At 65.0% G+C, this 13,827-nt stretch overlaps 1 protein-coding gene across 2 annotated transcripts; it reads left to right on the forward strand.

Annotated features, from left to right (window-relative positions):
• Positions 1-13,596, forward strand: TOP3B (DNA topoisomerase III beta). 2 transcript variants are annotated; one of them, XM_040251209.1, is made up of 18 exons: positions 1-34; positions 2,592-2,746; positions 3,610-3,741; positions 4,520-4,626; positions 5,363-5,437; positions 6,323-6,519; positions 6,651-6,807; positions 7,380-7,493; positions 8,713-8,803; positions 9,051-9,205; positions 9,302-9,407; positions 9,771-9,917; positions 9,991-10,164; positions 11,024-11,152; positions 11,617-11,766; positions 12,064-12,164; positions 12,561-12,762; positions 13,050-13,596. In XM_040251209.1, the coding sequence occupies exons 2-18, from the start codon at positions 2,677-2,679 to the stop codon at positions 13,526-13,528; spliced, it is 2,586 nt and encodes an 861-aa protein (XP_040107143.1). In that variant the 5' UTR covers positions 1-34; positions 2,592-2,676; the 3' UTR covers positions 13,529-13,596. The 2 variants fall into 2 exon arrangements, with proteins under 2 accessions (XP_040107143.1, XP_040107142.1); XM_040251208.1 differs by lacking the exon at positions 1-34 and adding an exon at positions 1,889-2,044.
• The last annotated feature ends 231 nt before the right edge of the window (positions 13,597-13,827 follow it).

Genomic DNA, 13,827 nt, shown 5'->3' on the forward strand with positions numbered 1-13,827 from the left:
CGGCGAGCCTCCAGGAGCGGGAGGCGGGAAGCAGGTGAGCGGCGAGGGGCTGGGCGGTCTGGGGCGCGGGTCCAGCCCCGCGGCTGGGCGCCTCCCGGGCCGGCTCGGCAGTCCCTCTGCACCGAGCGGGGGCTGCGTCGCGGGCGGGCACTGAGGCGGCGTCGGGCGGGGTTGGGGTCCAGGCTCCGCCCCCGGCCCGGCCCGGTCCGGAGGGCGCCCGGGGTGTACGGGAGGGCGGGGGCGGCGAGAGGCCCTCGTCTGAGCAGATGCGCTGGAGTCTTGAGCGCTGCTTTCTCCCGGCGGCCTCGTCTGGCTTCGCTGTCGCTCGAGAAGGGGACGTGAGGAGTCAGCCCAGCGTGGGCTTGGTGGTCAGCGAGCCGGGGGTCCTGAGATCTTGGCAAAGGTCTGACACTAGTCTCAGCTGTTCGGAACCTCAGTCTCGCTTCAGATCAGTTCAGTGCAGTCGCTCAGGCGTGTCCGACTCTTTGCGACCCCATGAACCGCAGCACGCCAGGCCTCCCTGCCCATCACCAACTGCCGGAGTTCACTCGAGCTCATCTCCGTTGAGTCCGTGATGCCATCCAGCCATCTCCTCCTCGGTCGTCCCCGTCTCCTCCCGCCTTCAATCTTTCCCAGCATCAGGGTCTTTTCCAGTGAGTCAGCTCTTTGCATCAGGTGGCCAAAGGATTGGAGTTTCAGCTTCAGCATCAGTCCCTCCAGTGAACACCCAGGACTGATCTCCTTTAGGATGGACTGGTTGGATCTCCTTGCAGTGTAAGGGACTCTCAAGAGTCTTCTCCAACACCACAGTTCACAAGCATCAATTCTTCAGCACTCAGCTTTCTTTATAGTCCAACTCTCACATCCATACATGACCACTGGGAAAACCATAGCCTTGACCAGACGGACCTTTGCTGGCAAAGTAATGTCTCTGCTTTTTATTATGCTGTCTAGGTTAGTCATAACTTTCCTTCCAAGGAGTAAGCGTCTTTTAATTTCATGGCTGCAGTCACCATCTGCAGTGATTTTGGAGCCCCCCAAAATAAAGTCTGACACTGTTTCCACTGTTTCCCCATCTATTTCCCATGAAGTGATGGGACCAGATGCCATGATCTTCGTTTTCTGAATGTTGAGTTTTAGGCCAACTTTTTCACTCTCCTCTTTCACTTTCATCAAGAGGCTTTTTAGTTCTTCTTCACTTTCTGCCATAAAGGTGATGTTATCTGCATATCTGAGGTCATTGATATTTCTCCCGGCAATCTTGATTCCAGCTTGTGCTTCTTCCAGTCCAGCGTTTCTCATGATGTACTCTGCATAGGAATTAAATAAGCAGGGTGACAATATACAGCCTTGATGTACTCCTTTTCCTATTTGGAACCAGTCTGTTGTTCCATGTCCAGATATAACTGTTGCTTCCTGACCTGTATACAGGTTTCTCAAGAGGCAGGTCAGGTGGTCTGGTATTCCCATCTCTCTCAGAATTTTCCACAGTTGATTGTGATCCACACAGTCAGAGGCTTTGGCATAGTCCCCATAAAGCAGAAGTAGATGTTTTTCTGGAACTCTCTTGCTTTTTCCATGATCCAGCAGATGTTGGCAATTTGATCTCTGGTTCCTCTGCCTTTTCTAAAACCAGCTTGAACATCTGGAAGTTCACGGTTCACATATTGCTGAAGCCTGGCTAGGAGAATATTGAGCATTACTTTACTAGCGTGTGTGATGAGTGCAACCTCAGTCTACTCGTAGTTTAAAGAGTTCCAACGAAGGCCTCGTAGTGAAAGTGAAAAGTGAAAGTCTCTCTGTCGTTCCGACTCTTTGAGACCCCGTGGACTAGACAGTCTGTGGAATTCTCCAGAATACTGCAGTGGGTAGCCTTTTCCTTCTCCAGGGGATCTTTTGAACCCAGGAATCGAACCCAGGTCTCCCTCATTGCAGGCGGATTCTTTACCAGCTGAGCCACCAGGGAAGCAGGCCTTGTAGAACTGCTCATTAAAGATTCAACAAAGCGGTGTTTGCAGCCGTAGCACCGCCTACAAAGCAGGAGGTGAGAAAGGATCCCTTCCCTGACTGCCTGGATGTTTGATTCAGTCACCAAGGTGGGAAATCCTCGGGGTGTGTAGTTCCTGCTTTAGACCACAGCGTTCTAGTTAACTGGCTCATGCCCGGCCTGCAGAGGTGGGGCAGGGCAGGAGGGGAAGTCGGTCAGAGCCTGTTGGGAAGGGCCAGGTGAGCTCTGCTGGGGGCTGGATCCCCTGGCTCAGGACACCGTGAAGTTTAGCCAAGGTGGGGATGCCGCTCTTGGCCCTGGGGGTAAAAGACAGCTCCACTGGAGAGGGTCAGGCCCAAAGCCTCCCTCCGCCCCCCCTTAGGCTTCCTAGTGCAAATCTGGGGCCAAAATCAGCTTGGGGTCGTGGGGCCACCTCACCTCTCTGACAGGAAACGCTCGCCCACGGCCGGTTCAGTTGCTCTGGGCGGCTGTCTGAGATGCCTTCAGGTCTCCCCAAGCTCCTCTTCCTCGCCTCAGGGGTGTTTGATCGCTCAGAGTGGCAGGTTGTGCCAGAAGCCTCACTGTTGTTTGTCTTTCGTCTCAGGAGTTGGCGTGACACTGCTCCAGCGCGGTGTCTGAGCCGTTTCCCAAGAGCGGAGTGAGGCAGGGCGCTGGCAGCCCGAGGCGAGATGAAGACCGTGCTGATGGTGGCCGAGAAGCCGTCCTTGGCCCAGTCCATCGCCAGGATCCTCTCTCGAGGTAGGAGGGCAGCTCCGGCGTCCTGCGGCTTTGGTCTGGGAGCATGGGCCTTCCTGCCCCACTGGTCAGGCCTGCCTTGTTCCGAAGCGGCCCCAGGCCCCTGGAGTCGAGTCTGTTCGGGAGCAGCGGGCGTGGACGGAGCCCTCGGCCCCTGAGTCACTTGGTCCCTGTGGGTGCGATTTCCCCCACACTCGGCGTCAGCTGGGTCTCCCCAGGCGTGACCAGGAGCCCGTGGGGGGTAGGCTGCTGCGGGAGCCATGTCCAGGCAGCGTGGCTGCTCTCGAACGGCAGAAGCCAGCCCTGCTAACTTGTGCAGGAAGTCCACTGGAAGGCCCCGGCTCCAGCCTGGTCTGCCAAGGCCATGCCCGGGTATCAGCGCCACTGCCCCATGGACACCCAGCCACACCCACGCCCCTCATGCCACTTGGGACCGCCACGAGGCTGAGCCGTAGCCTCAGGGCACCGGGAAGCAATAATACCTGCCCTCCCCCTAGCCTGGCCCTGGGTACTTGGGTGCTGGGGACCCAGAGATGGCAGGCGTCTGCCTTGACCTCCCCTTGGTCCAGCGGCTGAGGGAAGAGGAGGCCCCGGAGTAGCAGGCTGAGAAGTTGTGGTCTGGAGGGGAGGGGAGACTCAGAAGAGACCAGCAGAGGGACCCTCCGTGGGTGTCAGGAGGTCACCCTGGGGTCGACAGTGAGGGAGTGTCCGGGGCATTTCTGGGGAGGGTCTGAAAGAGGCAGGAATCAAATTCAGGAGTGAACACAGAAGTGTGGAGAACAGCCCTCGAGCGGTCTGCGAGCACTGCGGGGCGGCCCGGCCTCGGGGAGGCTGCGTCAGGCCCGGCCTGCCTGTGCCCCCCGCAGGCAGCATGTCCTCACGCAAAGGGCTGAACGGGACCTGCTCCGTGCACGAGTACAGTGGGGTCTTCGAGGGCCAGCCAGCCCGCTTCAAGATGACGTCGGTCTGCGGCCACGTGATGACGCTGGACTTCCTGGGTGAGCCCCGCCCAGCCCCATTCCACCCAGGAACCCCGCCCCGTGCTGCCCACGGCCTGCAGAAAGCCCGGGGCGGGCTCAGGGCAGACAGGTTTGTCCAGAACCGGTGAGTCCGAGGCCAGCAGGCTGTAGGGGGCTGCCCTCCAGTCCCCACTCCAGCAGTGGCCCTCGTGGAGGGCAGCCTGGAGGCGGTGGCCTGCACCTGAGCAGGAGCCTGGCCTGTGCAGCTGTTCTGGTGTGAGCTGCTGCCTGCCGGGGGTGCCCATTGTCTGCGGTCATTTGGCAGCTAGCATTGGAAGTCCAGCGCCAGTGACCCCGTGGGCTGGCTCCAGGGCCGTGGTTGCTGTGGGTCCGACTGGGACTCTGGGCCTCGCTGCTTGTCTGCTCCTCACGTGTGGAGGGTCTGAGGACAGCGCCGTCCCCTGCCAGGATCGTCTAGGTCCCCTGCGCCCCAAGCCTCAAGTAGAGAAGCGGGGAGCAGTGCACGGGACAGGGGCCTGAGGACACTGAGGTCCCCCAGGATCCGCTGAGTGCTTGTCAGGGCTGGCCAAGCGCTGGGCGGGGAGAGGGTGCAGACAGTGGCTGGAGGAGGAGACGGGGTGAGTGGCATGACTCTTGCCTGGGCAGTCAGCCTGCCAGGAGCGGTGCCCCCGCCCCAGGCCTGCCCAGAGCTGGCCCACTCCTGAGCAAGGGAGGCCCTGCTCCGAGCCTCCCTATCCTGGGGTCGCGGGCCCTGTGGGTGTGACGTGTGATCCTGACGTCCCTGTGTGTGTCACAGGAAAGTACAACAAGTGGGACAAAGTGGACCCTGCCGAGCTGTTCAGCCAGGCCCCGACGGAGAAGAAGGAGGCCAACCCCAAGCTGAACATGGTGAAGTTTCTGCAGGTGTGTCCGGGGCTGCCTTGGACCCACGCCTCCCCTCGCGGCCTGGGCACCCCGGCCACTCAGCCCCCAGACCAGCCTCCTGCTTTTAAAATGGTTTGGTGGTGGTGGATTCTAAAACAAACGTAACACGGGGACTTCCCTGGAGTCCAGGGGTTAAGAATCTGCCTGCCAGTGCAGGGGACGCGGGTTCGATCCCTGGTCCGGGAGGACCCCACGTGCTGCGGTATAACAGCCTGAGCACCCTGAGTGCTGCGCCAGCGGTCCAGAGCCGGGGCTTCATACTGCGCCGTGACGAGAGAGTGGCCCCCTCGCGTGACGAGAGAAAGCCACGCACAGCAGCAAGGCCCCAGTGCAGCCAGGAGCAAAAGTAAAAAGACAAAACTTTAAGAAATAAAGAACAATGAAAACGCAAACCCATGATAAAGGTTAGAAAAGAAGTAAGGAGGAAGAAAAGAATTTATCTGTAATCTCACCATCTAAGACAACTGCCGCTAATCTTTAGGCGTTTCAGTTCAGTATTTTTTTTTTTAATTCAGTTTTGGGGATTAAGATCTCGTGGCATTTATTATGTTTTTTGGTCTAAAAACTAGCAGCTCTGAACTACATTCTTTGCTGAGAGGCTGAGCCGGCCGGTGACTCCACTCGGTGACTCCTGCCCTGGGCTCCAGGCCTTCTGAGGGCTGTCTGGGGGACTGGGGGCCGGGCCGGGCAGCGCACACCCCGTGTCTCTGCGCAGGTGGAAGGCAGGGGCTGCGACTGCGTTGTGCTGTGGCTGGACTGCGACAAGGAGGGTGAGAACATCTGCTTCGAGGTGAGAGGCTGGGCCCGCGCGGCCGGCCGGCCTGAGCCCCGCGGGCTGCCACGCTGGGGGCCAGGGCCGTGGCTCTGGAGGTCCCGTGGGCGCTGACGGTGCGGGGGGTCTGCCCAGGGCAGGAGCGTCCCATCGATGGGCCGGCAGCTTGTCAAGAAGTGCTAGGGTGGGATTTCCCTGGTGGAGGACTGCCCCGAGGGGAGCGTGGGTTCTGAGTGCCGGGACCTCTGCCTTGCGCCCGGGTGCCTTGTTGCACCCCTTCGCCCCCCCCCCCCCGCCAGCTCTGTGATCCACGACGATGCCCGCCCCGCCTCTGCCACCCCCAGGGCAGGTGCCGCTCCCAGACCTGCCTCCGCAGGAGCCCCTCGGGCTGTGACACCCCGCTGTCGCTCGGGGACCTCTCCCGGCCCCGCCCCTGCCCCTGGGCCTCCCCACGGCCCTCCGTGTGGGGTGGACACTGTTGTCCCCTGTGAGGAAGCCACGTGGCCTGCAGACTCTGGGCAAGTCTGGGCTCCAGGACCCCAGGCCCGCCAGGCTGTGGTCTGGAGCCGCTGCTGCTACCCGCCTGCTGCCTTGCCTTCTCTCCCGTCTCTATATTTCCTCCTGTTGCTGGAGGGTCTCCCAGATGCCGCCCCCCTCCCCATGCTCTCCTCGAGAAGGTGGGCTTAGCAGCCGGGATCTCTTGGATCCTTGGTGGTAGCACCTCCAAGGTTGAGGGTGGAAGCCGCTGTAAGAAGAGGGCTGTGAGCAGGGCGGGGAAGGGCACGCGGTGGCCGGAGGCCCGCAGACACCAAGGCTGCAGAGGGCAGGGCGGTGGCTGGCCGGCGGAAGCGGGTGGGGTGGGCGCCAGGCAAGCCATGGGCGTCACTGCCGGGCCCCCCCCAGGTGCTGGACGCGGTGCTGCCCGTGATGAACCAGACCCGCAGCGGCGAGCAGACGGTGTTCCGGGCCCGCTTCAGCTCCATCACGGACACGGACGTCTGCGCTGCCATGGCCCGCCTGGGCGAGCCTGACCACAACGAGGCGCTCTCGGTGGACGCGCGGCAGGAGCTGGACCTCCGCATCGGCTGTGCCTTTACGAGGTGCCCCTGCCCCCCCAGGCCCAACCAGAGATGGGAGATGTCCGCCTTCTCGGTCCCCGGGACAGCTGTCTCGCCGAAGCGCGAGAGGGTGCCTGACCAAAGTGGCCTCGTCTCCCTGACCCCCTTCACAGGTTCCAGACTAAATACTTCCAAGGGAAATACGGCAACCTGGACAGCTCGCTCATCTCCTTCGGGCCGTGCCAGACCCCCACGCTGGGGTTCTGTGTGGAGAGGCATGACAAGATCCAGTCCTTCAAACCGGAGACCTACTGGGTGCTGCAGGCCAAGGTCTGCGGCCTTTTCCCGTTCGCCCTGGGACTTGCTGGGCTTGGTGTAGCGTCCGAGCACCTCCACTGCCGCCGTCCCCAGGCCCAGGGCATGGCTGTGGGCCGCCGTCCCGCCGTCCCGCCGTGGGCGCGGGAGAGGGCCGTCCAGCGCAGGCCGAGGTCTGCGGTCGGGGCGGTCGGGCCCAGGGACTGCACTGAGGGCCGTGGGCCACTGGCCCTCCAGCTTCTAAAAAGCCTTGGAACACGTTTTCCAAGTAAGACAAAAGGAAGGTTCTCGTAAGGCTCCAAGTATGACACGGGGCCGCTGCAGTCCACACGGGGCTGGGGTCCCCTGCGGGGGCGCTGCAACGCCCCTGAGGACAGCTCAGCCTTGGCGCTGGGCTCCTGTCCTGAGACTGCCGCCCTCATCTCAGCAGAAGGCCTCTGCCAGAGCAGCCTGTGCTCGGGGAGGGGCTGGGCTGCGCCCCTGAACAGCTTCGGCCATGAGCCCTTCCAGCCAGGCCAGGCTCCAGCTGCCCGGCCTCTCCTCGTGGGCAGTGCTCACCCTGCCTCTGCTCCTGCCCTCTTCTGCAGGTGGACGTCGATAAGGACCGCTCCCTCCTCCTGGACTGGGACCGTGTACGCGTGTTCGACCGGGAGATCGCACAGATGTTCCTGAACATGACCAAGCTCGAGAAGGAGGCCCAGGTGGGCTGCTGGGGGCCATGGAGGCCTCTGCTGACCAGGGTGCAGGGCTCCCTCTGTCTCTCTGGAACACAGACACCTTTTAGAGAGAAGACTAGTTGCTCCCACACACGCCCCCACCACGGTCCTGCCCCGCCCCCCAGGCTGGGGCCGCCACACAGCTGCCTGCCCTGAGCAGTGAACGTGCCCTGCGGGCGCCCCTTTGCTCAGGGGCTCCCGCCCTGCTGTCCGCCCTCGGTGGCACGTCCAGCCGGAGGCCCCTGTGCCCATCGAGAGCCTGCCCAGGGCCCACAGCCGGCTCGGCTGCTCCAGGCCATCGGCTCTCCTGGCTTACCTGCCACGCTTCCCACTCGGGTCTCAGGAATTGGAGGCGTGGCCACATGGCTGGTAGGAAGAGGTTGATGCCACGTGCCGGGGGCTGGCCACGTGGGCCTGGCAGGTCCGCGGCCGTGGCAGCTTGTGCGCTGTGGTCTCGCCTTCATGGGTCCCTCTTGCCCAGTGCAGTTGATTCAGGCGCTGGAGCTGCTTCTAAAGCTGCCCCGCGCTTCTGCCTGTGACGGCCACCGCATCTGGGCCTCCCCGTCGTGATCCCAGGTCCCACTGCTGTGTCTGTCTGTCCAGAGCTCGGGGTGTGGCCCTGGCCAGGTTCACGTGGGGTTGGCAGGGGTGAGTGTGGCAGTTGAGAAGCCTGGATTGCTTCTGCCATAGGCAGGACGGTCACCTCTTCAACAGCCGTTAAGCCCAGAGGCTGAGCTGGTTGCTCACCTCGCTTTTCCGCGAGTGGGAGCTTTTCACTGAAGTTCCTCCTGGTGACCCACAGTTAGAAGTTAGGAGATTTTACAGAAAAAGTTCTGACTTCCCGCTTTTCCTGACAAATCAGAAGGTGTAGCTACACTTGCGGGCACCATGAGGAGCAAGCAGCTGCCCCTGCGATGGGGCCTCACCCCAGGACCCCCGCCTTCCCTGCAGACGGAGATGCTGGCTCCCAACGTGCAGCCCCTTCTCCTGACTCCTCCCTTCTTCCAGGTTTTCTCTCCCGAAAAAAGTCTCTAGAATTTCCTTTCGTTTTCCTTTCTTGGGCCTGAACAAACGTTCATTCGCGTCCTGAGGCCGCTGTAAAGGGAGCTAGAGCAGCGCGGAGGACGAGTGAGAGTCAGACCCTCGGGGCTCCCCTCGCGCCTGCCCGCCCTGTCCGCCCTGCCCTGACCCCTCCCACCCCCAGGTGGAGGCCACAAGCAGGAAGGAGAAGGCCAAGCAGCGGCCCCTGGCCCTGAACACTGTGGAGATGCTGCGTGTGGCCAGCTCTGCCTTGGGTAAGTGTGGGTGCTGTTCCTCTCTCAGGGCCTCGTGACTTGGAAGCACAGGCTGCCTGGCTGTAGGAAGGGATGGTTGCCGCCAGGCAAGGGGCCGGCCATGTCTCGAGAGCCACGCCGGTCATCTGCGCCTGCCCTGCTGGGGGAGTTTGGCCTTGGGCCAGCGGACAGGGGCACTGGCCTCCCAGGAGCCTGAGCATCTCGCCTGGGGCACCTGGTGTCGGCGCTGAGCCCACTTCTCTGGCAGGAATGGGCCCGCAGCACGCCATGCAGACCGCCGAGCGCCTCTACACGCAGGGCTACATCAGCTACCCGCGCACCGAGACCACCCACTACGCCGAGAACTTCGACCTGAAGGGGCCCCTGCGGCAGCAGGCCAACCACCCCTACTGGGCTGACACGGTGAGCCACACCAGGCCAGGGCGGCAGCCGCGCTCCCTGCGAGGGCTGGGGGCCGTGCCTGGCTCACGCCCCGCTCCGTCCCGGCTGCCCCCGCAGGTGAAGAGGCTCTTAGCAGAAGGTCTCAACCGCCCACGGAAAGGTCATGATGCTGGTGACCACCCCCCCATCACCCCCATGAAGTCTGCCACGGAGGCTGAGCTAGGTATGGGGGCTCCCCCAGACGGTCACACCCCCTGGCACACACGCAAGGACGCCTTCACAAGAGAGCAGGGTGAGGCGCTGGTAGCCCGATCTCTGGAGGGTCAGGCCCCACAGCAGCATGGGGCCATCTGAAAGCTGTGCTCCATCACTGGGCCGGGACAGGAGTGAGGTGGTGACGGGGCCAGGTGCTGCCTCGGGAGGCCCTGGGGCAGAAGGCCCGGCGGGGCAGGGTGACAGGCTCAGCCGTGGGGAGGCCTGGAGTCCCCCACCCCCGGGGGCTGGGCGCAGGGGCCCCAGTGCCGTAGCGGGAGCATGGGGCTGCCTGGAGCTGGAGCCTGGCGCTGAGTGGCCGCACCCGTGGCAGGGGGCGAGGCCTGGCGCCTCTACGAGTACATCACCCGGCACTTCATCGCCACCGTGAGCCGCGACTGCAAGTACCTGCAGACCAGTGTCTCCTTCCGGATTGGGCCCGAGCGCTTCACCTGCACGGGCAAGACCGTCACCTCCCCAGGTAGGGGCGGCGGGCGGGCGGCTCCCCCTCCGTGGATACGCGGCAAGTGTCCTGAGGGCTGGTGTCTCTGCAGGCTTCACGGAGATCATGCCCTGGCAGAGTGTGCCCCTGGAGGAGAGCCTGCCCACCTGCCAGAAGGGCGACACCCTCGCCGTGGCCGAGGTCAAGCTGCTGGAGAAGCAGACGAGCCCGCCGGACTACCTGACCGAGGCCGAGCTCATCACCCTCATGGAGAAGCACGGCATCGGTGGGTCCCGCCCGGGGCCGCCACCCTGCCCGGGGCCCGCTGTGGCCTGCCGTGGCCCGCCGAGCGTGGCAGGGCAGCTGGGGACCCTGGCTGAGGCCTCCACCTCCGGACCTGGCCTGGGGGCTAGAGATGTGTCCTTGGCACTCCCTCCACCTCCAGGGCTGAGCGTTGGCCGAGGGGGCCACTGACTCACCCACAGGGAGGACATAAAGCTCAGGTTAAATCTGCGGACAACAGGAAGGCCAAAGCCCCATAGCACTTTCCCTGGGGCCGGAAGGTCCACATGGGGGCGAGGTCTTCAGGAGATTGTGTGGCCACTGCCGCGCAGGTGAGGGGTCTCGCCGAGACCCCAGGCCCGGGGCTGTGACTCGAGTCCTCACACCCCTGGAGCCAGCCCCGTACCCCAGGAGGGGCCTGCCTTTCCCTTAGGCTTGGCTCTGGTGAACCAGGCCCCTAGAGGCTGATAGGCTCTGGACCGTCGTGGGGCAGCCAGGCCGCTGTGCAGCTGCACGAGTCCCTGGGGCCGATCAGGAGGGGCCCCGAGGCCACGTAGCCGGCGGGTGTGCCTCTCAGGCGCTGGGGGCCACTTGGCAGTGGAGCTCTGTGTGCGTGGGTCTGGGCCCCGGTTCTGGAACGGTGCGTGTGCCGTGGGGCGAGGCGGAGAGGGGCTTGGGAGGTCACGTTCACCAGACGCTAGGGGCGGGCGGCCGAGCTTCTTCACCTCTGAGCCACCCGGAGCCTCCGCGTCAAGTCCGCGGGGACAGTCCGGGGCAGGCCTGCGAGCGGCCCTGGGGGGCGGGGCTGAGAAGCCGGCTTCACAGCGCGGGAGGAGGAAGAGCCGATTCCGTGCTGTGCCCAGGGACGGACGCCAGCATCCCCGTGCACATCAACAACATCTGCCAGCGCAACTACGTGGTCGTGGAGAGCGGGCGGCGGCTCAAGCCCACCAACCTCGGCATCGTCCTGGTGCATGGCTACTACAAGATCGGTGAGCCCCGGCCACGCCCCCACCTCAGGGCACGCCCCGGCCACGCCTCCCACCCCAGTGCGCCCCCAATCATGCCTCCCGCTGCAGGTCACGCCCCACTGCAAGGCCGCCCTGGCCACGCCTCTCACCGCAGGGCCCGCCCCAGCCACCTTCCATCCCAGTGCCCGCCCTGGCCGGGCTGATGGTCTCCTGGAAGTGTTGGGGTCTGAGTGCAGGGGCATGGATTCCTGCAGACTGGCTCCTGGCCGGCCCTGGGGTCCTTGCTGCTGGACGGTGTATCTGCCCTGAGAGGTCCCGAGGGGCCGTGGGAGACAGCAGGGAGCTCAGCCGGGCAGCGTGTCCGCTGACAGCATCCTGTGACGGGGTGCCCTGGTCGCCCGCGCAGGACTCCTGGGGAGATCGCAGGTGGGAGCCCTACCCCTGCGCGCGGCACGAGGGCTCACAGCGCCCCCGCCCGCCCGCAGACGCCGAGTTGGTGCTGCCCACCATCCGAAGCGCCGTGGAGAAGCAGCTGAACCTGATTGCGCAAGGCAGAGCCGACTTCCGCCAGGTGCTGGGCCACACCCTGGAAGTCTTCAAGAGGAAGTTCCACTACTTCGTGGACTCCATCGCGGGTGAGTGTGCCCCTTCCCTGCCCTTCAGCCGGGGGACCTGGCTCAGGGCCGTCATCCCCCTCGGGAGACCCGCTCCCAGGCGCTGGCTCCAGGGGGCTGTCGGGACCCCAAGGCGAGCGTGGTGACAGCCCTTGGGGCACACGGCTCGTCTCACAGACGGGGCTGCCCTCGCCGTGCCGTCACCCACCGTCAGGGGCACCCTTGGCCACATGTGGTCCCTGCTGCCCACCCAGTAAGCCAGCTTCGGGGAGGCGGCGGCCGGGGCTGGGGTGTGACTCCCACCCCGCTGGCTTGCAGGCATGGATGAACTGATGGAGGTGTCCTTCTCGCCCCTGGCGGCCACGGGCAAGCCCCTCTCCCGCTGCGGGAAGTGCCACCGGTTCATGAAGTACATCCAGGTAGGAGGGCGTGTGGGCACCAGGGGCAGCCTCGCCTCCCCGCGGCCTCGCTTCAGCGGCCTTCACGTGGAGTGACTGCGAGGCCCGGGCAGCTTCTCCAGCAGACACCCAGCGCTGCCCTCAGGCCCAGCAGCGCGTGAGCCGTGGGGGCCCCTGAACCACGTGCCGTCCACGCTCTCCCGACCCCGCGTTCTTCGCTGTCGGGGGGAACTGACGCACGCTGGGATCTTAGCAGCGCCTTTGTGCGCCTGTGAAGCAGTGGAGACTCGGTGACCAGAGGTCCTGGCGATACTCCACACTGCCCACCACCCGCGAGTGTCCCGGGGAGGCGGAGGGCGGCGGGCGGGGCAGGAGGCCCCGGCAACCCCGTGACCCCTGCCCCCCGACCCCGCCCAGGCCAAGCCGAGCCGCCTGCACTGCTCGCACTGCGATGAGACCTACACGCTGCCCCAGAACGGCACCATCAAGCTCTACAAGGAGTTGCGGTGCCCGCTGGACGACTTCGAGCTGGTGCTGTGGTCGTCGGGCTCCAGGGGCAAGAGCTACCCCCTGTGTCCCTACTGCTCCAACCACCCGCCCTTCCGGGACGTGAGGAGGGGTGAGCGCCGCCCGCCCGCGCCGCCCTGGGCTCCGGCGGGTGCCCCCGCCCGGCAGGGGCAGGGAACCCCGTCCCTGCCTCCCGCAGCTTCCAGGCCGGCCAAGGGACCCGACTGAGGGCCGCCCGGACGCCCTTCCGGAAAGCTCGGCGGGGGCGGGGGCGGGGCGTAGGGAGCCGTGAGGGTCGAGGAAGCCCTAGAGAAGCAGAGCCCGGGCGCGTGCGCGGGTTGAGAGGCGGGGCCCTGCGGGCGGGGTTGGTGTGCGCGCCTCACGCGGCCTTCCCCGCAGGCACGGGCTGCAACGAGTGCACGCACCCCAGCTGCCAGCACTCGCTTAGCTCGCTGGGCATCGGCCAGTGCGTGGAGTGCGAGAGCGGCGTGCTGGTGCTTGACCCCACGTCCGGCCCCAAGTGGCGCGTGGCCTGCAACAGGTGCAACGTGGTGGCCCACTGCTTCGAGAACGCCCACCGCGTGCGCGTGTCCGCCGAGACGTGCGCCGCCTGCGAGGCCGCCCTGCTGGACGTGGACTTCAACAAGGCCAAGTCCCCGCTGCCGGGCAACGGCACGCAGCACACGGGCTGCGTTTTCTGCGACCCCATCTTCCAGGAGCTGGTGGAGCTGAAGCACGCGGCCTCCTGCCACCCCATGCACCGCGGGCCCGGGCGGAGGCAGGGCCGGGGCCGGGGCCGGGGCCGGAGGCCGGCGGGGAAGCCGGGTCCCCGGCGGCCCAAGGACAAGATGTCAGCCCTGGCAGCCTACTTCGTGTGACGGTCGGCAGGCTCCGTGCCGCGGCCTCCGGGCCACGCGGCTCATTAAAGGTGGTGTCTTCCGCAGAGCCAGTGGCTCCCCTGCCTCGCCTGCTGTTGGAGGGCTGTGCCCATCTCCTCGTCCCTCCCCCCTCCCGCACATGCCCCCCGAGTGCCCGCCCTGCCCGAGTCCTGCAGGGGGGCCCCTGCGCACAGAACCAGGAGCAGACCCAGTCCAGGGCGCCTGCCACGCTCCGGCGTGGTGAGTTGGGGCACAGTGTCCCCATGTCAGGGTGCCTGGGCGCCAGGGAGGCAAGAAGC

Source organism: Oryx dammah, unplaced genomic scaffold, assembly GCF_014754425.2.
Source record: "Oryx dammah isolate SB20612 unplaced genomic scaffold, SCBI_Odam_1.1 HiC_scaffold_12, whole genome shotgun sequence".
NCBI classification, from domain to species: domain Eukaryota; kingdom Metazoa; phylum Chordata; class Mammalia; order Artiodactyla; family Bovidae; genus Oryx; species Oryx dammah.

Coding starts and splice junctions, on each gene's coding strand:
- TOP3B (XM_040251209.1), top strand. CDS start 2,677: ATGAAGACCGTGCTGATGGTGGCCGAGAAGCCGTCCTTGGCCCAGTCC. Junction 10,165..11,023: donor CATGGAGAAGCACGGCATCG/GTGGGTCCCGCC, acceptor TGCTGTGCCCAG/GGACGGACGCCAGCATCCCC. Junction 11,767..12,063: donor CTTCGTGGACTCCATCGCGG/GTGAGTGTGCCC, acceptor GCTGGCTTGCAG/GCATGGATGAACTGATGGAG.